This window comes from Semicossyphus pulcher, unplaced genomic scaffold (genome assembly GCF_022749685.1).
Source record: "Semicossyphus pulcher isolate SPU_LCO1_2020_fin unplaced genomic scaffold, fSemPul1.0.p SCAF_18, whole genome shotgun sequence".
Taxonomy (NCBI): Eukaryota; Metazoa; Chordata; class Actinopteri; order Labriformes; family Labridae; genus Semicossyphus; species Semicossyphus pulcher.
Window position 1 is genome coordinate 15,508,261 of NW_027211691.1, and position 24,442 is coordinate 15,532,702.

At 45.0% G+C, this 24,442-nt stretch overlaps 3 protein-coding genes across 4 annotated transcripts; 1 reads left to right on the top strand and 2 right to left on the bottom strand.

Moving 5' to 3' along the window:
• Positions 1-73: 73 nt before the first annotated feature.
• LOC138596149 (basic helix-loop-helix domain-containing protein USF3) lies at positions 74-9,800 on the bottom strand. Its single transcript, XM_069667764.1, has 7 exons — positions 9,711-9,800; positions 9,069-9,196; positions 8,918-8,949; positions 8,697-8,779; positions 8,484-8,580; positions 3,435-8,332; positions 74-3,157 (listed from the first exon to the last, which is right to left on the bottom strand). Exons 2-7 carry the CDS (start codon positions 9,110-9,112, stop codon positions 1,346-1,348), a joined length of 6,966 nt encoding a protein of 2,321 aa, XP_069523865.1. The 5' UTR covers positions 9,113-9,196; positions 9,711-9,800; the 3' UTR covers positions 74-1,345.
• A 271-nt stretch (positions 9,801-10,071) lies between these two features.
• naa50 (N-alpha-acetyltransferase 50, NatE catalytic subunit) lies at positions 10,072-13,804 on the bottom strand. Of its 2 annotated transcripts, none has more exons than XM_069667385.1 (5): positions 13,625-13,804; positions 12,210-12,343; positions 11,839-11,958; positions 11,682-11,748; positions 10,072-11,545 (listed from the first exon to the last, which is right to left on the bottom strand). In XM_069667385.1, the coding sequence occupies exons 1-5, from the start codon at positions 13,630-13,632 to the stop codon at positions 11,368-11,370; spliced, it is 507 nt and encodes a 168-aa protein (XP_069523486.1). In that variant the 5' UTR covers positions 13,633-13,804; the 3' UTR covers positions 10,072-11,367. The 2 variants fall into 2 exon arrangements, with proteins under 2 accessions (XP_069523486.1, XP_069523484.1); XM_069667383.1 differs by having other exon boundaries at positions 12,210-12,346.
• A 1,118-nt stretch (positions 13,805-14,922) lies between these two features.
• atp6v1ab (ATPase H+ transporting V1 subunit Ab) lies at positions 14,923-24,291 on the top strand. The gene is made up of 15 exons (XM_069667504.1): positions 14,923-15,021; positions 17,448-17,547; positions 17,678-17,806; positions 18,114-18,328; positions 18,410-18,547; positions 18,626-18,777; positions 18,854-19,016; positions 19,099-19,207; positions 19,283-19,405; positions 21,301-21,415; positions 21,505-21,568; positions 21,656-21,859; positions 21,968-22,062; positions 22,180-22,351; positions 23,592-24,291. Exons 2-15 carry the CDS (start codon positions 17,466-17,468, stop codon positions 23,682-23,684), a joined length of 1,854 nt encoding a protein of 617 aa, XP_069523605.1. The 5' UTR covers positions 14,923-15,021; positions 17,448-17,465; the 3' UTR covers positions 23,685-24,291.
• Positions 24,292-24,442: the final 151 nt, after the last annotated feature.

Here is a 24,442-nt window from a genome sequence, read left to right on the forward strand (position 1 = left end):
AAACTAAACTTCCATTTTCCTCGACAAAGAAACACGAGATTCTTCGGTTGGCAGCAAATACAAATGTCTCCTTATAAACTTTATTTATCAATTTTGTATTTACAAATACATACATAATCTAACAATTCTGATATGAAACATTGGTATTTACAAAATAGCTCTTGGAAAAAAAACAGATTCTGTACAGTGCGACCTGATATAAGTTAGTAAATTACATTGGTAGGTTACTGTGCAGAAGGTTTTTTAATGACCTCACGATTCATTAAATACATTTGTTTTTACTACCAGTCGGTTTAACCAACATTTCAAACAAAGGGCTTTTAAAAGGATCACGATTCCCTCCTTAGAATCAAAAGATTTCTGGAGTCGAGTGCACCAGCTGGGCGTACGCCTGGGTGTAAAGTTACGCCCGACTTAGAGGTGAAAATGATGACAGACTTTAAATTATGCCCTGTGCACCAGTCAGACTTTAGCAGTTTGTCTTGCACCCGGGTGTATCTTTAACGCCTAAGATGGAGCAGGCGTTTAGAAAGTCAGACTTACATCAAAGGTAAAAGTAACGGTCACAAAACTTTAAAAAAACACAACAGCAACGCATCTTGTCTTAAAGGGTAAATAAAAGGGCATTAAAAAGAGAGAGAGTCATCAGTGATCGGGCAGTGAGCTGATCGATTAATTGAAGAGCTCTCCCCTCAGATCCGGCATGTGTCGAACAGAAACAAGGCGCTGTCCCCGCCCTGCAGGTGCTGATTGAGCTCAGCTTATGCCAAAGGGTCTTTTCAAAACACCGTGAGGGACATAATAAGTGTGTTCAGTTTTGCTGTTAGAACATTACTATGTTCTGCAAACAACTCTATGTTAGTTGTATTCGTTTCCTTATTGAACTATATGTAAAATGTATATTTCTTTACTTTCTGTACAGTCACCACTTTGCAAGTTTTCACATGGACGCGCATCATAAGACCGGGCGCATCAAATGACCAGGGTGCAGCTACGACTGGTGTCAGTCAGACTTGGTGCACTCGGTGCAAGTTCGAATCAAGAAGTCGGTCGTAGCTAAGTCGGACGTAAGAGAAAATACCTATTTGTTTACGCCCAGCTGGTGCACTCGGCTCCTGGAGTATTACAAATCATAACTTTGACATCATACAAATGCCAAAAGGGAGCAAATTTCAGATTTAAACTTTGAACATGTAAACAAAGAAAATCACCAGCACACAGACATGGTGTCATTTAGACTTCAACCGTTAATCAGGTGCTTTACCACCACTTTAGGAGCTTGTTAAACATTTAAAAAGAACACATCTCAAACCGAAAACGAAACTTCAATTTCATCAAAAGCAGCTCACACAGCTGAGCTGCCATCATGGCCCAGAATGTGGCTGATGTTGTGGGCGGGACGGTTTGGCTGCTTGCCAGAGTCTGCAGACGAGGTGTTGGACAGAGACAGCAGAGGTGACATCGGCATGGCTGAGCCGTCAGTGGGCATCCCTGTGGCAATCTCAGGGAACAGTGAGGTGAGGCTGAAGTTGGAAATGTGAGGTGTGATTCCAGATGAGTTGGTGATGGGCATGGGGGGCATATCTGGAAGTAAAGGGAAGCTGGCCTGCCCGAAACCCACGGGCCGAGGCGGGGAGAGGATGGAGCCGAAACGGTTGTTCAGAGGTGGAGCGCTGCCCTTGTCGGCACTCGGGCTGGTAAACATTTGGTTGGGGAAGTATTGGAGGGTGACATCACTAGGAAGGCTGGGGTGAGCAGCGGGGGAATAGGACGGGTAGAAGGAGGGTAAAGTGTTCTGGGGCTCCACAGGAAGGAGGGAGGGCGTACGGGAGGCATTGGGCTGGCTGACAGGAGGGATAAATGTTGAGTTAGCATTAATCGGAGGTGGAGGATTCATCCCTCCTTCAGGTATAAAGGGGAAACCAAAGTTTTGTGTAAGGTGTTGCTCAGGAACCAGGTTGTTGTCATTAGGAACCTGAGCACTGTCCGCCATAAAGCGAACGATAGTGCTGCGCCGTGCCTCGCCTCCAGACTGTGGTCTGCTGAGCAGCACCCCTCCACCTGAGGGCAGAGACAGGTGGCCCTCCGGCTCAAAGGGGTTACTCTGTCTCAGAGCCCCAGATCGAGGTCGGTCTCCAGGTCTCAGCTTGGTGGCCTGAGTATCTCGGGCTATGTGGCGAGAGTGCTGGCTAACAGCAGTGGGAGGTCTGGAGGGGGCAGAGGAGCGTCCCGGCTCAGAGCTGCTGTGTGACGGTGGAGGGTGGGGGAGACCTGCGCGCACACCTGGGCCTCCGTGCATATTACTGCTGACCTGAGAAATGTGGCCCTTGTTGCCCTCTCCTAGCCGCATTGCTGGAGTCTTCTGTGTCTGGGGCACACTGGGACTTGAAGTCTTGGCCTGAATGTCTCCTGAAGAGCTTCCAGGCACACAGCTGTAGTCCATGCTGACCGGGGGACAGCACTGCACCGCTCGCTGGTGGTTGCTCTGCTCTGGCAGGTGGGGGGACAGGAGGCTTTGCATGAAACTCTGGTGACAGCCTTCCTGCTCGCGGGGCAGCGCTGGTCCCACCTGTACTCCCTGTGAGCCGGGATGCGCTGCGCTGTAGCCGCCACGATTCCTGCCATCTGCTGGAGGACCAACACCCATCCTGAAGCCTCCCTGCTGCTGCCCCTGAGGGCCCCTCTGAGAGGTTGGCACTGACTTAGAAGCCATTTCACTCCCACGAGACACCTGAGCCTCAAAACCACCGAGCTGATGTGGTCCTCCTCCCATGGCTTTGAATGGAGGACACTCGGAGACCCTCTGAACATCAGCAGGCCCCGAGTGATCAGAGGGCAGGCGGTTCTGTTGGTTGTGTGCAATGTTGGCCTTCCCCCGTGATGTGTCCAGATAACCGCGGAGGTCCGGCTGCTCCTGTGTGGCACCACGGCCCGGCTGAAGGTGCAGACCCATGCGCTGCTGCTGCTCTCCACTGGTGGAGCTTTTACCGATGAGCGCCTCTGCAGAGTAGTTGGAAACACGATGACGTTCCTGCCGTGACGGAGCACAGGCCAGGTCAGACGATCGGGCCACGGGGTTGCTGGGAGGAGAGATGAGCTGCTGCTCCAGAGTCCTGGAGCTCATCATCCTCTGCATAGCGCTATGGTCCTGACCAGACTGGGAAAGAAAAGAACATTCATTTTCAAACACAAGTTGTATTCATTATTATTATAAAATGGCAGCAATGCACATTATGCATGTCCAAAAACATTTTTTTCCCCCTGATATTTCTACATTTTTAGATAAATATCAAAAATATGAAAACCCTGAAAACTTTTACAACATTTCAACAGATACAAAGACAAGATCAACCTAACTACAACGTGTGCCAGTCTTAATTCTAGTTTCTAGTCATAATAAATCATACTCTCAAATATAATCATATGACACCGACCTTAAGGTGCTCCTGGGCCAGGTGGCTGCTGTGGTGTCCCCTGGATCCTGCGGCCTGGGCTTCACAGCTCTTCTCCTGATGTCTAAAGTGCTGCTGCTGCTGGATCTGCTGCTGCAGATGCTGCTGGTGTCTTGAGTGGGAGCTCTGTTGCTGCTGCTGTAGCTGCTGCTGCTGTTGGTGTTGTTGATGCTGCGTCTGTGGCTGCTGTGGATGTGTCTGCTGTTGGTGCTGCTGGGGATGAGACTGTTGGTGTTGCGTCGGCTGTTGATGCTGTTGCGATTGTTGGTGTGGCTGTTGTTGATGCTGCTGCTGTGTGTGCTGTTGATGCTGTGTCTGTTGTTGATGCGCATGCTGCTGCTGAACTCCAGACTTTTCCAGGTGATGCTGCTTCTGTTGAAGGCCTGCAGGCGAGCCGGTCTGACTTCCTCTAACAAGTCCCCGCTTCTTCTGCACATGCTGATGCTCTTGCTGCTGCTGCTGGAGCGCCCTCTGGTGTAGCGAGTGGCGCTGTGCAGGGTCAGGCTGTGTCAGGTGGTGCTGCAAATGATACAGATGGTGTCTCTGTTGCTCTTGCTGCTGCTGTTTCATGTAAGGGTTTCCTCCCAGATGCTGGCCAGGCTGGGTTGCAGTATGCTGGGGATGACCCTGGGGCAAATGGAGCACACCTGGCTGGTTCTGCTCAGGAGGTCCTTGAGGTGGGCAGTGGCCATCTGTGGGCCGAACTACTGGGCTCATGAACGAGTTTGTGGAGAAGAGGGGGCCTCCACTTTCTGTGTTTATCCTTGTCATGACGGCTGAGGAAGTAGGGGGCAGCTGTCCCACCATCATCTGGCTGTGGTCTACTGCTTTCACGTCCATGTGACTAACAGTTGGAGCTGAAGGAGGGCAGGGTTTGGGTCGTTTTCCAGTGTTTAGCATCACCTCCTCCTGGGCCTGCCGTTTGGAGATGATCTTCACTTGTCGCTCGCCCACACTGACCCCAGCTTGAGCCCTCATTAACGCAGTCTTTAAGGGGGTGTACTCATTCAGCTGAGCTGCACCTGAGCAGGGTGACAGGGCGTTGTTTGAGGGCTGCGATAAGTGGGCTGAGGACCCGGCAGGTGAGGGAACTGAGCCTTGCTGGCTGCCCAGACTGGGAGAACCAGGATAGGGTTGTTGGCTGGAGCTTTGACGGATCAAGTTGTTGACACTGAGACTCGCCACGGAGCCACTCTGGGATGAGCTCTGGGACTGGACTTGGGGGAGAGGCTGAGATTGGGAGTATGAGATGTTTTGTGGATGTCTGTTTCCACTGTGACCACTGACAGATACTTGGATTGCGGGTTTAACAGTTAATGCATCCGCAGCTTTTGTCACTTTTGCTTGCTGTCCAGTCGAACCCCTTTCTTTACTGCTAGACACAGCTGGGGTTTTGGGGGGCTCCCATGTGCCTGTGGAGGGGTTGGTTGAAGCAGTATTGTCTCCACTCCGCCTGCTTGGACTGTCCTGTTCGAGCATGGCCAAGGCCAGCATCTCTGCCTGCTCAGACGTGAATGTAAATGTTCCAAAGGAGCCAGATGATGTGCTGATACTGTGACCCTGAGGAAGCATGGATGCAACAGAGAACCCTCTGCCTCCCCCAGCCCCTGTAGACATGGGAGAATCTGTCTGTCTGCTGGATGTCAAAGGGTGCTCTGTTGTTTGATCGTCAAGGTTTGTGTAAACCTGTTGAGAAAGGGCAAAGTCTTTCCTAGAAGGAGTATCAGAAATCGCTGACACCAAGACCTCCTTCTCTGCTGCTCTGTTTTGTCTCTCTTCCTGAACCTCCCTCTCTTTTCTAGGGGGCTGGGGTGGTTTGACTTCAGTGGGTTGGCAGGAGGAGGGGTTGGGCATGTCAGTCTGCTGGGTAGGAGCTCTACTGGTAGTGACTCTTTTCCTAAAATCCGAGCTCGTTGTAGGGGCTGTAACAGAGCTGTGGGCTGCAGAAAATGTTGCTGCAGGTGACGAGACTGCAACAGGGGCTTGAACCAGTGGGGAAGTGATGGGCTGCGGGTCAGGTTTATTACAGGACAGAGGAGGTTGGTTATTAGATGCCTGGGGGCGACATACAGAAGTGGGTTGGGCAGCCTGATGTGGAGATACAAGTGTAGTAGTTGGGACACTGGTGCAGATTGAAGTCAGACATACAGTAGAAATAGTGGGGGGAGAGTACTGAGTCTCAGTGGCACTTGCAGTGCTGACCACAGATCTGCTCGGTCTAGAAACAGCAGGTGTGGCAGCTGACTTACTTTGTGTTGAGCTAGTTGCCAAACTGCTAGTTGGCTGTTTAACCTCTGGAACTGAGGGTTTGGCCACAACTGATTTGATGCCAGAAACTACAGCTGGTTTGGTCTCAGTGGCCACAGCTGCACTAACTGATGGCTTGACCAATGTGGTGTTAACCGTTGTAACTGCAGTTGCCGTACCATTAGAGTCTGTATGAGTTCCAGTCTGAGTTGCATTAGCAGAGTTTTTGCTCTGAGGATGGGATTGACCTAATATAGTTGAGTCAGAGGAACTACACAAAATCATAATCTGAGTGTTTTGTGTAGAGGTGACAATTTCTGTAGCTACATTACAATCTGTAGTTGTGACAGCCGTGGTACAAACGGGGGAGATTTCTGTTACTTTCAGAGTCGAAGGCTGTAAAACTTGAGATGCTGTAACTTGAACCGTCTTATTTTCTTCTGCAGCTAATGGTTTAGCTGAAACAGCAACAGCAGGCTGAGCCTGACTGAGCCCTTTTTTCTTAACTGCTTTAGTCCTTCTAGCCGCTGGCCTCTTTGCATTCAGATTTGTGCGTAGGCTCTTTCCTGAAGGCTTAATGGCATTAACCACCAGCCCTGATTTGACTGGGTTCAAACTAGGGACCTGTAGCTGCCGGACAGGTAAAGCAAGTGTGGGTCCAGGGACGGATGCTGGAGCAGGAGGCTGCTTTTGCTGGACCACTGATGATGAAGCAGCTGGAGAATGACCAGTGTTCTGGGTAGAGATGCTAATTGGGAGGCCTTGAGAGATGCTCTGATTTAGACTGCTGAGCGCCCCCAAACTGTTGAGAGCCACATTGGTCGTTGGTTCCTCTGTGGTGGTGGGCTGTACCAGCTGCAGTGTACTCGGGACACCCTGGGAGTTTGGTTTGTCAGAGGTCTTCATGGGTTGCAGGGCAAACACCTGACCGTTCACAGTGATAGTCTGCGGAGTCGGAGGAGCCGGTGGCGAAGACGAGGCCTGGGTGACCTGAAGGGGCTGGTTCATTTGGGGCTGAACGGGTCGTGGTAGAATGTGCACCAGCTGTTTTCCCCCAACACTCTGTATGGTGGTGGCAGTTGTTGAACTGCTGGTTGTGGGTATTTGAGACACACCAGGAACTGCAGCGGGAACAGCCGCAGGCACCACTCCAACCTGAGGATTCTGTGGGGTAGCTGCAGCCTGATTGGGTGCCTGGATAATTACAATATGTTGACAGGGTGTCGGATTGGTTATTTCCTCCCTTATAACTGACTGGGTTGGGCAAGCAGCGGCCTGCTGCAGGATGACCACACTTTGGTTATTAGTGTTCTGTGGTGCTGTTACACATGAGGCTGTTCCTCCGGTAGGGTTGACTTGCAGCACTTGCATGGTCTGAAGAAGGGGCAGAACGGTGGCCTGTTGCTGGGGCACCAGTGCTTGCTGGGGGAGGGGCTGAGGCTGAGGTATGAGGGCTGTAGGAGGATGGGTTACCAATGATGCGGATTGAAGTACAGCAGGCTGGGTCTGCGACACAACGGCAGGATGGGCGATCACAGCTGGCTGGGGTACTATCGCTGACTGGGGGAGAACAGCACATTGAGGTTGTGGGGCTAGGACAGTCTGAGGCATTGCCTGGTTCAGGATTGCTGGCCGTAGCTGGGGTGGTCTCTGAAAAGGCTGTGCTTGAATGTGGGCTGTTATGGGTGCTTGCTGTACAGGCACATGTGGTTGCATCTGTATTTGAATGGGCTGAACGGAAGGTTTGTTGCCCACTGGACACACAGTCACCTGCTGGACAGCCTGGGTGGTGTTGATGACCTCTGGGGTGGGGAGACTCTGGCAGACTGGCTGCACTGTGTTCCCTGCCATCTGAAGCGTTGTCCATGTAGTCTGTGTGCTGCCTGCTGCCCCAGCCCTAAGAAGGGCTTGACTGTTGGGGATAGTAGTGTAACTTACAGTCCTGAGGGCAGTGTCTTGTGTGACACAAGAGCAAACCTCTGATGCTGTTGCTTTGGGTGTATTGATAGTCTTTGTAAGACTGGTGAGATTCGAAACGGGCTGAGCAGGGCTTTCAGTGAGGAGATGTGAGGCTGAAGTGGCTGCTATGGTAAGGGTCTGGGCTGGTGCAGCAGGCTGTGTCTGCTGGGACAGGGCTGTGGTGGCTGCAGGGATCTGGAGAGTGATGTAAGACACGGAGGGTGGCAGAGAGGGTGCTGCAGTCGGTGCCTCGACCACACATTGCTCTATCATTCTCAGGCCTGGCGTAGACTGGGTGGGTGTGGCAGTAGACCCAGGGAGAAGCGCAGGGGTGGATGAAGAGGTATTAACTTGCAGCACTGCTCCATTAACCCTCAGACTGGCGCTGACCTCAGAAGGTGTCTGAATAATTAATGTTTCAGAAGTCTGTTTTCCCGGGCTAGTCTCCTTGCCTTCTGGACACATCACATTGCCGTTGGAATAGACGATGATCCCCTTTGGGAGTTGGTGAGTAGGGGTCACCTTTGCCACCTTGGCGCAGCGCTGTTTGCCCTTCCAGTGAATAGTGGGGTCTTCTAGAATGTTAATATCATGGGCTTTGAGGAGCTCAATGTAGTGAGCGCTCTCCCTCCTCAGCTCCTCCAACTGACGCCGCAGCCGCCGGATCTCCTCCGCTGCACAGACACCAAGCAAACACACAATTAACTGAGTGAACTCAGTCATTTGTTAATTATTCCAAACCCAGATACATTATAATTAAACTATGAGAAAATCAAGGTGTGCACACAAAAACAATATACAAGGTATATAATTATTTAACTTCACCTTGTACTTTATCTCCTCCTTCCAGAAGCATTGTATCATTTTGTTTTTTCAGTTCAGTGATGTAGCGAAAAGCCTGGTCCAAGATCATGTTCTTACTCTACAAGGGGATAAAGATTACATAATAAAAAGTGTCACACAACAATTAACCTTCCTGGTAAGACACCATTTAACACTTAACATGCTGGAAAACAGCAATGCAAGCGTGTCTCTTACCTGTTTAAGTGCCTGGGAACAGGGGAGAAGATTTCCAATGCGGTTAATCCCAGCATTAATCTTCTCTTTTCTGTGTCTCTCAACTACAAAAAGAAGAGGGTAAACGTTAATGTCTAATTACATTTATATTGATCATTAATTTAAAGAGGCCCCCAATGACACATCTATATTTTCCAAGCAGAAAGGTTTAAATAGAAGCATAATAGGAGATGTTATTTCACCTGCATTGTGAGATTCTTTGTTTTTCTTCTTTCTGCAAGAAATGAAACAATATTTCACACATTTTTTTTTACAACTATTTACATATTTATTTAAATTCTTGTGCTTATAAATGAACTAATCAACAATAAAGAGCATCTCAAACATCCTTACTTGGGTTTACGACCAGGTGTCTGTGTTTCAGTCATTTCTGGCATCCTGTATTAACAGTTGCCTGTTTGATAAGGAACCAGTGAACACATTTAACAGCTGGACCTTAAATCCTTCCCGTGTCCGTCCTGCTATGAAAACACAAACCATTTCAGACAATGAACTAAAAATATCAACAATGATAAAGAAACATATTTCACACCAAAAACACATTCCGATGCAATTAGCCAGCAGTAATTCTTTCATATAATTAGTAAAAGAACAAGAGTAAAGACCTTGTAAAGCTACACTAAGCCTCTACCACAGCTACTAGATGCTAAGGTGTACTAACCTAGCTTTACAGTTAACCTAAACTAAATTACCTGCACATTACACCATAATTACATACTGTTTAACGATTTACAGAGACAGTAGTTGGTCATGCTATACGATGATAGCAAGGAAACTTCAGGTAATTATCCCGTCACTCCACTGAAAAGGAACTAACAACCAGGGCAATTAAATATTCAGCTAGCTTACTGTTAGCTAGCTGGCTAATAGCTAGCTAAGCTTTCCGTTACCGACCAAATTATCGGGCAAATTAATGGCGTAATTCTTCGCGTGTCTGCTCATTACGGCTGCTAATGGATAGCAGTTTCCACTGACCTCCAGCCTCGGCATTTTGGAGACCCTATGTCCCTGCAAAAACTTTGAGATTGGAGGCTTACTGCAAGCTAGCAGGGAATTCAACTCAACTCATCTCTCAAAACAATCTAGAGAAACCTAACTGCGTGCAGTAGTGGGCGGGCTCATGGGGAACTGACAGCCAATCACATTGCAGATATGGGCGTTTTCACCCAATCACACTGTCTGCGAGGGTATCCAGGGACGGCTTTACCACAAATGCATCTACACATTGATGTTGTGGTGTGTACCTCTCTATACATGTTTTATAATTCAATATTTCTTTACATTTAGGTTATAATTCACAATGTTATTTAGACAGAATGAGACAATTAACAACATATTACTGCAAATAGTAATTCCTTTATTTAGACGTTAAAAAGTCTTACAATATAGAGCTCCAGAAAAGATAAAATTCTTCAAAGAAAGGAAAAACATGCTTATACTACAGCGGAGAGGACACAACTCTCCTTGCATGCAGAGGGGTCAGAGCTTCCTTGGGGTAAAACACTTTTCAAAAGACCATACCAAAATTATCAAACTATCTGCAGGGCTTATAAACCTAGTGAAGGTGTGAGTAACAACAGAAACTGGCTGAGGCAGGACGTTTGAGAAGACAATTTCTGCTAGATGGCTACATAAGGCGCCAAAGGTGTTTAAGGCAAGATGTCTCAAACGCTTCCATGCATTTAGAGACACATGTCCTCACACACCTTCATTGTACTACTGAAATAATGCCCAAATCTAATCCCAAACAGCCAATCTGTTGTTATTCAAACATCCCTCACAAGAAATTGTGGAGTGCCCTTTGCAGAAACACATTCAATACAATATTTAGTTTGTTTCTCCCATTCTTTACCATTTTTTATTAGTAAACCCTGGAGAGCCTCTGAACCATTTGCCACCTTGATGTAAAAATAAAAATAAGAAAAGTAGGGGATTTAAATAAACAGAATGGAAAAAAGTTATTCAGAAACTATGAGTGGTGACCAACTCGTCCCACCACCTCAAAACCGTACAGCCTTCTTTACGCCTGCAGTACATTTCTGCTTTTCCCCTCTGAATACGACATATCAACAAACTGATCAGACACATTTCCCATGAATCCCACGGTTCAGGCGGCGAGGAAACAGAGTTTTAACTCTTCCACGTATCAACTCTAAGAATCACTCCAAGCTGACCAGCTGGGACTCTGTGAATGACAGTGGTGGTCTTTCAAACACTTTTACAGCTCCAAACCAACTGTTTCTGTTGCTCAACAGCATAGATATGTCCCCATTAGCTTAATAACCGCATAAAAACAACTCAAACACAAACTGTATGATTTGCAAACCCCACCCCTCCCCCTCCACCAAGTCTAAAACTGTCTGAAGTCGGCAACTGTAAATAGGAGCAATTTTTGATACTGAGCTTTTTGTCTTTTTCAATTTTCTGTATGAGGGGATGGGAGCAGTAAAATGGACAAAATTCAAAGGGGACCCCTTTGCAAAATAAATGCAGCATTTTTTGTAACTTAAATTTGTTTTGTCTTTTTAGCGTCCTTTGAAGAAAGTGTTGAATGTGTCGACCCTGGGGCATTTGTCACAGTTCTGTTTCTGTGGAGGCGGGCACATCTGTGCTCTTTCCAAACGCTGTGCCCCTACTCTGCCTTCTGAAGCTCTCCGGTGGGGGGTGCACATGGGCTGCGCAGACTCTTCTGCAACACATGGGCATCTGCAGGCTCTATCCTCTTGTAGTAATTCTTTTTTGTTTCGATGATCTCAAAGCCAAACTTCTGGTAAAAGTGAATGGCTGACTCATTGCTGATCTGCACATGACTGTCGGGAGAAAAAGAAGACATTTAGTCAGGGGTAGAACATTCAGACAATAAAACAATAATGGAAGTTTATTCTACAAAGTTTACAAGAAAAATCATGAAATCTCCTCAGACAACTTCTGCAATTAGACACTCACAGGTAAATGTTGTCAAATGTGCCATCCTTCTCACAGATGTTTAGCACATGATTCAGCATCTTTGTACCTGGAGAACAGACAGAGGCAAAGTTGAAGAAACAAAACCCAACGCCACAGGTGACACTGTAGCTTCCTCTTGGCATGCTGAGCTCCTTACCAATTCCAAGTCTACGGTAGGGTGCTAGACAGCCGAGCGTCATGATGTACAGTCTCTTCTGGTTCTGAGAGTGGTCCACTCTGCAGCACACAGCTCCCACTGCAATGTCATTGAAGTATGCTGCAAGACACAGACGAGGTTAGTTGGTAACGTCAACGGCAAAGAAGGAATTCTAACTCCGTTCCAACCTAAGGAGCAATAATTAAACTGTACAGGACAGGGGAATGTAAAGGTTTTCAGCTGTGTCAAGAAGTGTTTTGATCCCATGTATGAAAACCAAGCAGTTAAAGAAGTATACATGTCATCCATGTGGTTGCTAGACAGTTTTTCAAAGTGAGTTATCTGTATGTTACATGAGTGATGTTTCTTACCTAGCTTTGCAAGCTCTCCAACTTCCAGTACATCTTTGTAAAACTTGTCATTGTAGCTGACAGGGAAGATGACCTGGTTCAGGCATTTAAGCTGCTTAATGTTGTGGGGCGTAACATCCCCCAGCTCGATCCGGCTACTGGAACAAGAGCAAAACGGTCAAATACTGAGAAAGGTACACTGTTATATTGCAGATAGTTTGACTCAAATGCAGTGAAGACCTAACGCAGCATCCTGGTATATTTTGAAATGTGGACACCTTTATTAATAACTTTGATAATACGATTCATCTTAAATTAAATACTCAATTAACTTCGACCAACAGAAAATTAGTTGGTGTTGTGAAGATGTCTTCTGCTGCTTTACCAAATTGTGATGGACATGTTCAATCGTTTTCTCACACTTTAAAGACCAAACTAAGAAATAATTGATTGAAGAATAAATGGCAAGGGACAATGGCAACTATATTTCCTGATGACAGATTCACTTAAGATTACTTGTATGCACTAAGAGACAATTATTGTTTTCTTCTTGGCTTTAATTGCCTAAAAATGGATATTGCAGCTGCTAGAATCAAGAGTCAGTTCTAACATAAGCAAGGAATATGTATTCTAATAGTGTCTGAATGGTCCAAACACAACACTCCAACGTGTATGGTTCAGAGGTATTTATAGGAGACTACACTTCCAAAAAAACAGCTGTTGGTCACGTGTGTTGCTCTTTAGAATATGCAGTCCCAGCATCAGTCCACACAGTAACAGTAACATCTATGAAACCCTATCTTAGCAAGTTGTACGTTTGAATCGCCGGCTTGTAATCTGAGAAGCAAGACCTGAGCCAAAAAAATTGTGACAACGTTGATCATTACTGCTGGTGTTACTTTGACATGTCAAATTACGCTGAACACGCTGTACAAACCCTGGATTCAGGTGAAATGTTAACATAGTAGCTGATGGAGAGAGAACCAACTTTAGGTCACTACTGCTGTTACTAGTCTAGTAACTTGGTTATCTGACTCGGTTGACCTCCTGCAGCTGAAGTACAGTACAACCAACTTTGAAGCGAACACTCAAACTGTCAGAGTTTCAGTATTTGCATGTTTAGCTGAGCTAAAGTGGGTTTACTGACTCAGCTTCAGACTAGCAGGTAGCCTGTTAGCTTCGCTTGTTTGCAACCTCAACGAGCCAACAAGCGGCTTAAGTTGACGGGGTTATCTGAGACCGAACTGTTAACCTCGTCAAAAGAACTGCGGCGGTGCTGTCGGTTGCGTTTTTTGTCCTACATCGTAAATAAAAGTAGCATAGCTAGCTAGCTAGCCTCGCCGTCTCCTCCCCGCCTCCCCTTTTAGAAAAAAACAGACATGAAAAACTTTACTCGTGCTAAGCTACTTATTCAAGACTCAAAAGCTTACACTCACCCTTTCATTGTAAACAGATATTATCCCTTATTTTCGATTAGGCTGAACTTCAGAGTTGTTTTGGGTGAAAAAGGAGGAAAATTGACAGAGTTAGAGTCGGGTATGCCTCCCGTTTTACCCTCCACATGTAGCTAGTTGCGGTGGTTGCAGTTAGCTTAGCCGCCGCACTCCTTCCACGACTGTGTAGAGCCTGTCAACCCTGACCTCCGCATGCGCACAATCACTGCTGCAAGTGGAGGAAAGGATTTTGATATCCTGATTTTTGTCTTTCAGGATGTCTGAACGGTCCTCAGCAACATCCACTTAGCAAATACAAAAATTTAGCTGCGTTTAGTTTCATCAAATAATCTGAAACGTCTACTTTCAACAAACCTCTGTTTTCTGTAATATCTAAAACGAGTAGGCTAGAGTTAGCTGGGGAAATGGATAAATACAAGAGAAGGCACAGCCCGTGAGACAATGATCAGGGAACAAAAGATCCTGTTAATGTACTGTTTGTCACAAACTGTCATATTTGAGACTTATTCCCTATTCCTTATTCTAGTTTTGTTGAATGATATGAAAGGAAATACACTACAACTGAACTAAACTTAAAATAAAATAAAACACTACACAAACCTATCCTTATGTATATAACTACACCACTTGACTAAGGTACCAGTAAAGATATTTTTTGGATTAAGATTATTTCTTCCCATTTTAATCGCCACATTTGAGATTATGTTTAAAGAGAGTAAGATTTAGAGGAAGTAAATAATTAATCACATCAAAATGTTATAGCGCCTCCATTTTGGCTCAAACATTACTGTAAAGATATTTAGTTAATGAGAGATAAGCTCCCCCAAATTTTTTTGACAACTAAATAAGCAATATCTGTGGTCTGATAACTATTTTAATTACTGAGCAGGACAGCATTCGTTCTGCTGGTGGACAATATTTAGCAGTTAACTCTTGTTTTATAAACAGGCGATGTCAGTAGATCAAATACAATATTACTTTGTACTATTTACATATTCTAATAGATGCATTTAGTTAGTCTTATATTTGGATGGCATTTTTACCATTTAAACTATTATTTGTATTACTATAAACAATTAAAACGATGATTGTATGTACATAGCTTTTTAATAAATCATATTCTAAACTCTCAAATCGTTGCGATGCCTGCTGTAGACTAAAGCTACGTCAAGAGTTGTCTATCACCAATGCTTGCTTCGCGAATATCTTTGTGGAAGCCCCTGGGCGGATCCAAAATGGCGGCAGTTGCAGCGGCCCAGCAGTAAAAACCGAGCAGCGAGTGAATGAAGTCAGCTGATCTCAGTCTGCTGTCACGCATCGCAGGACCCATCGTTTCTCTCTCGAGGCGAGACAGTAAACCTCCACTTCACATCCAGACGGTAACTGTTCTATTTTTGTTCAGTATTGGTGCACATAATTGATATTACAAGCTGAAATGGTCTTCGTTGTGTATTAATAATTGAATAATGTAGCTTCCCCGTTGCGTCAAAACGGCAGAGCCATCAGTTTTCAGCCAGGCCGAGACCTATCGTTTCTGTCATACAGAATAACCTAAAGCGCTAGCTTACAGTGTTATTACTAATTAAGCAATGTGGGATTGAGTGGACATTATAGACATGTATATTTAAGCTTTATCGGCCGACGTGTCAGTGAAGCCAGCCTGGTACAGTTTCGAGGAAAGCTATCCAAGTGAATCAGGTTCAAAGCAATGTCACAGCCACAGAGTCATCATAAACCATAAGATTACTTGATCACTATTATGTCATTAAATTACTATTATCATATGAAATGCTTTAGTTTCGTGCGATCAGCTACCTGCATTTGATGAGTTTGCAATTAACATCTGTGTGTCAGGCTCTCACTTACATGATACATTTCTGAGCCTGTTTCTGCGTAGACACCACTACATACATATACATACACCACCACCTACATATACAGACACCACTACCTACATATACATAACTCCTCTTAGTGGTAACTTTAAGCTGGATAGCGAATAATGAGCATGACTATAGCCTTTAATTACATAAATACAGGTACATCTACTTGTGTCTGTATGACTTGAAAGCTACATGCGCTTTCTTTCACTTTTAATTTGAACAGATTTCAACAGATGACCATTACCATCTTTCTTTTTCATCCATAACAAAATAACTAACATAATTTCTAAGATCCATAGTATAATAATAATAATAATAATAATAATAATAATAATAATAATAATAAATAAAGGGTTACATTTTTATTAACATGCTCCATGTAGATTTTCAGTGGAGTATTCATGATGGAGAATTTGTCCAGTGTTTCCACAGTTATAACTTGTACTTCCCAGTTTTGCACCATTCTACTTTTCCACTTCCTGAAAGAGACTCATATAGCAAGGCCAGCCAGTCATGTGCCAGGATCATATGATCAAGTTTCATGTCTGTTGTAGTAGCCAGAATGATTATGATGAGAGAATTTAACCTGAACAATTATGTTAGTGTAAAAGCAATAAAGCCCCCTCCTCCCTTTTTAACATGCAAGTTTGGTTGTTTTGTAGACTAAGAATTAATCAAGGAGGCAAAGAGTAGATCTGCTGTAAACTAATCATTAGAACAGTAGACCTTATCTTTCCACTGTATGCTGCTCTTTGAAGGCTCCTCATCAGGTACATGCATACAGATGGATTCTGTTACAGATGTACTTACTTTCTTTAAGATGAAACGCACATAATCACAAATTAAAAGGGCATTTTTGTTGTTTTCAGTCTGTTAGAGGAGCAGTGTGCACAGAGTTAAGCCTCTCGAGGTGTAATTCCTGCTTTGACCTGTAGGTGGAGCTGCTATATTCCTGCACAGATGGTCTAAGCAGCCTAGCGTAAACAGGAAGATCTGTACATCAGTAAGAAGGACAAGAAAAGGGCATGGATGTAGAGCGGTGTTTGTGCGATAGGATTGTCAGATAGAGGATGCAGACTTTCAGATTGTAGTAGAATGAGCATCAGCTTGATCTTCTGTGTTTGTTGCACACAGAATGATGCAGATAAAGCTGCTTCTGGATGTGTGCTGAGCGTCTGCAGTCAGCTCTGTGTGGGGATGGGTTGATGTCACGACTGATGACAGCTTGTGCTTTTTTTTTTTTCCCTTTACTACTGCATGAAGCCCAGAGGAGTTAGTGTAGTCTGCAGCAGACATTTGTATGTAAAGATGCCCGCCTGGGAGACGTTTGCACATCTTGTATAATAAAAAAAGGAGGTGTGTTTACATGCCCGTACTGTTCTGTCTGTACAAATGTGAAAGAAAAACAGGAACGTGCTGCTCTGTGGGATTCCCCTGTATAATGTAAGCCTGACGCAACACACTGACTGTACTACTGGACCTGATTCTGAGCAGCCAAGGAGAGGAGGCACGCGGCCTTGATCAGGCGCTGAAATAAAGAGTCGTGAGGAGGGATGTTGCTATCTCTTCTTGGCGGTTTCCATGGTAACATGTAACCGGCGAAGTGTCAGGCAAACATTTGTCTCTAATTTAGTGGATTTGGAAAAGAACATCTTTAAATTTCAGTTAATTTAATGTTTATTTCGTTGGCTCAGTCCGTGAACAGACTGCTGGGTAACAATATGCGGTCGAGAACAGCAGTTATTAAAGAAGTCGTTACAGCTGCTAATAAAAGCCCTGAATTATTAAAGTCATGTAGTTTGAAAGGAGTCATTGCAGAGGAGCAGATTGCCTCTCTCCTGCATTCCTCTGATTCATGTTCTCCTTTCGTTTAGTTCTCTGTTTTCCCTCACATTAACCCTTTCCTCTCTGCTCTCCTACAGACTTACTAACCCGTGAAGATGGACATTTCCAAGCTGCCCAAGATCAGGGATGAGGAGAGAGAGAGCCAGTTTGGATACGTTCATGGAGTCTCCGGACCAGGTGGGCTACCACACGCTCTCATCACCATCAAACTGTTTGCATTTATTACACAACAGTAGCATTTAAAACCCAGGCTTGTTTTTACTTTCGATTCCTGTGGTTTCATTTGTTTATCTTGTTTGTTTTCAAGTGGTGACGGCCACAGCCATGGCGGGAGCAGCCATGTACGAGCTGGTGCGTGTCGGCCACAGTGAGCTGGTGGGAGAGATCATCAGGCTGGAGGGGGACATGGCCACCATCCAGGTGTACGAGGAGACATGTATCCTTTGACCATGTGCCATTTGCTGCCTTTATTCGCTCTCAGTATAGTTTTATTCAGTCGAGTAAAGATACGGTAGATATGTTACTAAATAGCACACTGACAAATGTAACTCTCTGAACTAGTTCTAGCTATTAAAGTATTGAATCAAAAGCTACTCACAAATGATGGAGCTTGAAAAAATACTCCCCCATTGATTTGTAAAATGATCACATCTCTTAAGTCAGTGATGCTGGCACAAGCCCACAGCGTTAGAAACACTCCTTCATTCCCGTCCAAACTTTTATTTCCCTGAGCTTGGATGCAGCCGGCGTGTCTGTTGGAGATCCTGTGCTGCGGACGGGGAAGCCTCTCTCTGTGGAGCTCGGCCCAGGGATCATGGGCTCCATCTTTGACGGTATCCAGCGACCTCTGAAGGACATCAACGACCTCACACAGAGCATCTACATCCCCAGAGGTGTGAACATCGGAGCGCTCAATCGAGACCTCAAGTGGGACTTCATCCCCAGCAAGAGCCTGCGGGTGCGTGTCTGACTTCATACCTACAGCTTGACTTGTTTAATTATCAGATTCATTATATCTTTTATTTTTGATCACCGTCAGGTTGGCAGCCACATCACAGGAGGAGACATCTACGGCATGGTGCACGAGAACTCCCTCATCAGGCACAAGATCATGCTGCCTCCCAAAAACCGAGGCACCGTCACCTACGTGGCTCCTCCTGGAAACTACGACATCACCGTGAGTCCGCCACATCCACATGTGTGTGGCAGCTGTTAGTGTCTCTTTGTACTCATGGTGTTTGTGTTTCTGCGTCAGGACGTGGTGATGGAGCTGGAGTTTGAGGGCGTGAAGGAGAAGTTCACCATGGTGCAGGTGTGGCCCGTCAGACAGGTGCGTCCCGTCACAGAGAAGCTGCCCGCCAATCACCCGCTGCTGACCGGACAGAGGGTGCTGGACGCCCTTTTCCCGTAAGTCTCTGAAAATGTTTCCCACAATGCTTTACTGTACTGGAGTTTTCATTTAACTCTCTCTGTTTGTGTGAAGATGCGTGCAGGGAGGAACCACAGCCATCCCAGGAGCCTTTGGATGTGGAAAAACTGTCATCTCTCAGTCTCTCTCCAAGTACTCCAACAGCGACGTCATCGTCTACGTCGGCTGCGGGGAGCGCGGTAACGAGATGTCAGAAGTACTGCGAGACTTCCCCGAGGTGGGTACAGATATTAGTGTCATTGTGTCCCAGCTGGAGTGACTTTGATTGGTGTCCTGACGTTGTTTTCTCTCACTCACAGCTGACCATGGAGGTGGACGGGAAGACGGAGAGCATCATGAAGAGAACAGCGCTGGTGGCCAACACCTCCAACATGCCTGTAGCTGCCAGAGAAGCCTCCATCTACACAGGTAACAATACACTGCAAACACTCTTTTATCAGTACGTACATGAGGAGGGCATGCTAACTCGGTTTGTTTGGGCAGGAATCACGCTGTCCGAGTACTTCAGAGACATGGGATACAACGTGAGCATGATGGCTGACTCCACCTCCCGTTGGGCCGAAGCTCTCAGGGAGATTTCAGGACGTCTGGCTGAGATGCCCGCTGGTGAGTTTGGAGTCTGCCGGAAGTAGTGACGAGAACTTAAGGCTGATTCAAGTATTTATGGCATTAAGTTGTGACAAACAGCAAGCGTTAAATGCAGGCCAGGCATCAGACTCATCATTAGTGAGCAGTGTCTAGGTTACAAAATATGCAGGAGTGAAACCATCACAATCCTCTGCTTGCACAAACAAAGAACCACTCTCTCTTTCTTTTGATTTATCTAAATCAATGTCAAACTACCGTAAAATTCGCTGAATAAGACCCACTTTTAATACAATTTTCTTTCATCTTAAAAGTGGGCTGCCTCCTTTTTACCGGTGCGACCAATAAACCAGTATACAATGCAGAGAGAGGTGTTTTTTTGTGTTACATTATCATGACAATGGCGCTATAATCTAGTTAAAGATTCATCACTGACATGCGCCGTAATGTTCGCCAGTGCATCCGCCATCCTCACAACAATCGTTGGCCGTCGGCTGAGCTCGACTCCGGCAATGGTCACTAACAGGATTGCAAAGTCCACAAGGCGATATCAGAAAGTAGGTTACAATTGGTGTGTTTTGAATGTGTTTCAAATGGAAGTAAATTGAAATAGAATAGAATATGCCTTTATTAGAAATAGCTATAGAAAACCTTTTTTCCTTCTTGGATACCCCCCCAAAAAGACTGCGTCTTATATTCCATGTTTTATGGTACTTGAATATTTCGGCCGACCAAAGAAGAAAGTTGAAGTATTAATTTACAATCTTTTGTTTGATGCTTAAATCTTTTAGGGAAAGCATCAAATGGCACAATCTGCTATTCTAACTCCAGTTAAAATGATTAGATGATTAAGTGATAAATGGGGCCAGGGCTGCTCATAAAGAGGGGAACGGAGGAAGCTATCTTGGGCCATGGAGGACAGCAATAACCTTCTTTATCCTCAATATAATCAATGATTTTAATTAGACCATAACAACTGAAATTAAATTTTACTTATTGTTTGCCTGATTCAAAGTGTAAACCCTCATTGTTAAAATGGAATGAGTCATTTCATACTGATTGAAAATAATGTCAAAATCTCAGGAGCTTAGACGAGCCATACGTGACCTTAACTGCGGGGCTAACTATATTAGAGTAAACATACCACAGCAGGAGCAGTGCATGAGAGACAAGCACCAGCCAAGCTGCTAACATTAAAGGTAATAAGGTCTATTTGTATAGCACTCAAAACTAAGGTTACAAAGTGCTTTACAAAACATGAAAGCCCAACAATAAAATACAAAAATATGAAGGAATAAAACAGGAAGTCAGACCGAATAAAAGAGGAACAACTTTAACAAATGGTGGAATAAAAGAAACATTAGATTAATAAACAAAACAACAAGAATAAAGCATAAAAAAATTACAAGAAGGCCTTTCGATAAAAATACGTCTTCAAAAGAAGATAGTGATGTAGCAAGTCAGAGGTCCTCAGACAGGTCGTTCCACAGCCGAGGCGCCTGAACGTTTGCTAGCTATCTCTAGTTAACTAAGCAGGACATAGCTAACGCCAGTGAAGGCACCACTACTACCACTGAACACCAGAGAGAAGAAGAATCTTACTTTCTTAATTAAGATAATCCTGATGTGGTGCCTGTAACCGAGTTAGCGCGTGTGTTGATACGAATAAATCAGCCAGAATCATCAGATGCTTTTTATTCCTCGATTACAGTATGCCAATCTGTGCATGGCCGTAAAAACAACCTGCGCAATATTCTTTGTGTACAGTATTAATCTCTATACCCGTGCCTTTTTATTTACCAAGAGCGCCGGTATATTTGCACAACTCTCTTACCTCTCTTATGTAATCGTGTTGACCTAGTTGGAAGCATACCGCGGCCCAGTGTACAAACATTGTTTTCTGTGTCTGCCCACAGACAGCGGTTATCCTGCCTACCTGGGAGCCCGTCTCGCCTCCTTCTACGAGCGAGCTGGAAGGGTGAAGTGTCTGGGCAACCCTGAGAGGGAGGGCAGCGTCAGTATCGTAGGAGCGTGAGTACAGTTTCTCACCACTAGAGGGAGACATTACTCTGGACTTCTGACTGTGAGAGGAGTATAACATTGCCTGTTTCTGTTCTCAGTGTGTCGCCTCCTGGTGGTGACTTCTCTGACCCTGTCACTTCAGCCACGCTTGGTATTGTACAGGTAAACAATCAGATATCACATCACAGTGTTATTCTAGTTACTTATTTTACTCTGTCTTTATTATGAGCTGGTTGCTTCCTCTCTCAGGTGTTCTGGGGTCTGGATAAGAAGCTGGCTCAGAGGAAGCACTTTCCCTCCGTGAACTGGCTCATCAGCTACAGCAAATACACTCGCGCTCTGGACGAGTATTACGACAAGCACTTCCCAGAGTTCGTGCCGCTGCGTACCAAAGCCAAGGAGATCCTGCAGGAGGAGGAGGACCTGGCTGAGATCGTGCAGCTCGTCGGAAAGGTAATTGAAACATTGGTTTCTGGATAAATCTCGACCTGTGGTCAGAAAGAACTCCATATTTATTCTTTATCTGCTTGTTCCAACCTTATTTGTACTTGTTGTAAACAGGCATCTCTGGCAGAAACAGACAAAATCACCCTGGAAGTGGCCAAACTGCTCAAAGACGACTTCCTGCAGCAGAACGGTTACACTCCTTATGACAGGTAACATCACACTCACCACAGCATGTGCTTTTACATCATTTGTGCATGTATGGCTGGAAAAAGAAACAACCGATCTAATCTAATGATTGCTGTTATTTTTGTGACCTTCCTCCTCAGGTTCTGTCCCTTCTATAAGACGGTGGGCATCCTCTCCAACACCATTTCGTTCTACGACATGGCCCGGCACGCGGTGGAGACCACGTCTCAGAGCGACAACAAGATCACCTGGGCCATGATCAAGGAGCACATGGGAGAAGTCCTCTACAGGCTCAGCGCCATGAAATTCAAGGTTAGCGTGCTAAAACTCAAATATGTCTGTCCTCTGCCTTATGTGTCCTCCACACCGGCTTGTCCGTCCATCCGTCCGTCCGTCCGTATGTTTCTGGTTATACCTGAAGAATTCCTACACTAATTATGATAAAAGTTGGCACAAACATCCACTTGGACATAAGGATGAACTGAGTAGATTTTGATGGTCAAAGGTCAAAGGTCAAGGTCACTGTGACTTGAGAATTCATACTCTAATTCTGACATTTCACACAAATTTCACACAATAGGTTTAAAATAATGAAGTGATGACATTTTATACCCAAAAGCTGAAAGCTAAACTTCACTGTGACAGCATCATGCTTCATATTGTCACTCCAATCCAATTCTTATTGATTTAGACCCCAAGCTACTTGTATGAATCCACTCTTTTCACTTCCTCTCACTGGATGACAACCAGGACAGGGGGCCTCCTGTTCTTCTGGTAATCCACAACAAGCTCTATGATGTCGCTAATATTGAGCATAATGTGATGATAATTGCATCATGTGTCAGTAATCTCTCCTCTAAGTGAGGGCAGCAGATTTCTCACTGGAATCATACGTGTCGTAATAGTATTAACTTCCATGTCGCCAAAACATACACTTAATACCTTTTGTTTAATGACTCCAACATCTACACAGAAAGGGAACTTTAAACTGACTAGTTGGCGGAGGTATACAACTGCAAGGCGGTAATTCTAGTTTTGTTCATATCACAACTTTTTTCTGCTTAATTTATTTCTTTAATTCTTTGGAAATTATTTTTTTATTTCAATTATCAAAATTCTGCAGAAGTCACAAGGTAGACGGGTTAAAAGCCGACGTTGAAAATGTTTCAAATTTGACTTTTTCCTTCCTCCTTTACCGTAATCTTTGTTTTAATGTGCAGTAGGAAGTCAGCCTTTACCGTAGCAAAGTTTGACTTTGTGCTGAATATTGAATGGATTATTTTGAGGAAATAAAATTGCCTCAACTAAACCTGATGCACCTCCGCCTATTAGGAAAACTGTTACACGCTACAGTAGTACAGTAGTAGGAAATAAGATGCATTAAAAATTCTCTGTTTCCAAAGAAAGAACAAAACAACAAATTAAAAGCATGTGTATTTAAGACTGCTATTGTCATATTTCTCTTCTTCCTGCTTACCTGGGGTAATGACACCTGTAGGATATAGGTAGGATGGCTGTTTATGTTTGTAAAACTGTATTTCTTTTGTTGCAGGACCCAGTGAAGGACGGCGAGGCCAAGATCAAGGCCGAGTACGCTCAGCTCGTGGAGGACATGCAGAACGCCTTCCGCACATTGGAAGAGTAGGCTCACCCACCTCTCCAGCCTTTCCGGGTTCTCGTCTCTGACCCCTCCACTGCAGAACCACATTCCACCTCCTCGTAATCCCCCCTCCCAAACCTGTGTGCTCCCCCGTGCTCCTTTTTTGTGCGTGATTGTGTGAGCGTGTGGGTGTGTGTGTGTGTGTGCATTTTAACGTGGAGGGCAAAGAAAAAGATGTACTGTATTCATTATTATTTGTTGCCTCATATCGGCGTTCTCGGGCTCCTCTGATCGTGCATGTGTGTGTGTGGGTTTAACGTGTGTGTGAAAGAGGGATCTCTTCCCACTGTTTCTTCCTTTCTCTGTTTACATGATTCGTGTGCGTAGCCGTGCTGCTCTTCCTGAAGACGAATGTTTTCGGGTTGATGTATTGTAATTCATGAAGCATCTGTACAGAAGAGTATTGAATATAACTTTAATAAGATCAGTCTATTTATTGCCAGCGTTTTGACGTGAAGCCTTCGTCGTTCTCTCTTTTGTTTTTATGGTTGTGTTTTCACGCTGTGCAGTGTTGTGTACTTTGCTGTGTGAATGCTGTCCAATACTTTCATCATGTTACTCCTGAAGAATTAAAACATGGGGAAAAAAACAACAGAGTTGTCTTTGTGTTGTGTTTTTAGTTTCCCATGATGCCGTCTGTGCTGCTCAACTGGTCTCTCTGCATACCTCTCCTTACCTCCAGCAACCTGCCCTGAGAAGCTTTATTAAAGTTATTTTAACCACTTGAATTGCTTTTGTTAAAA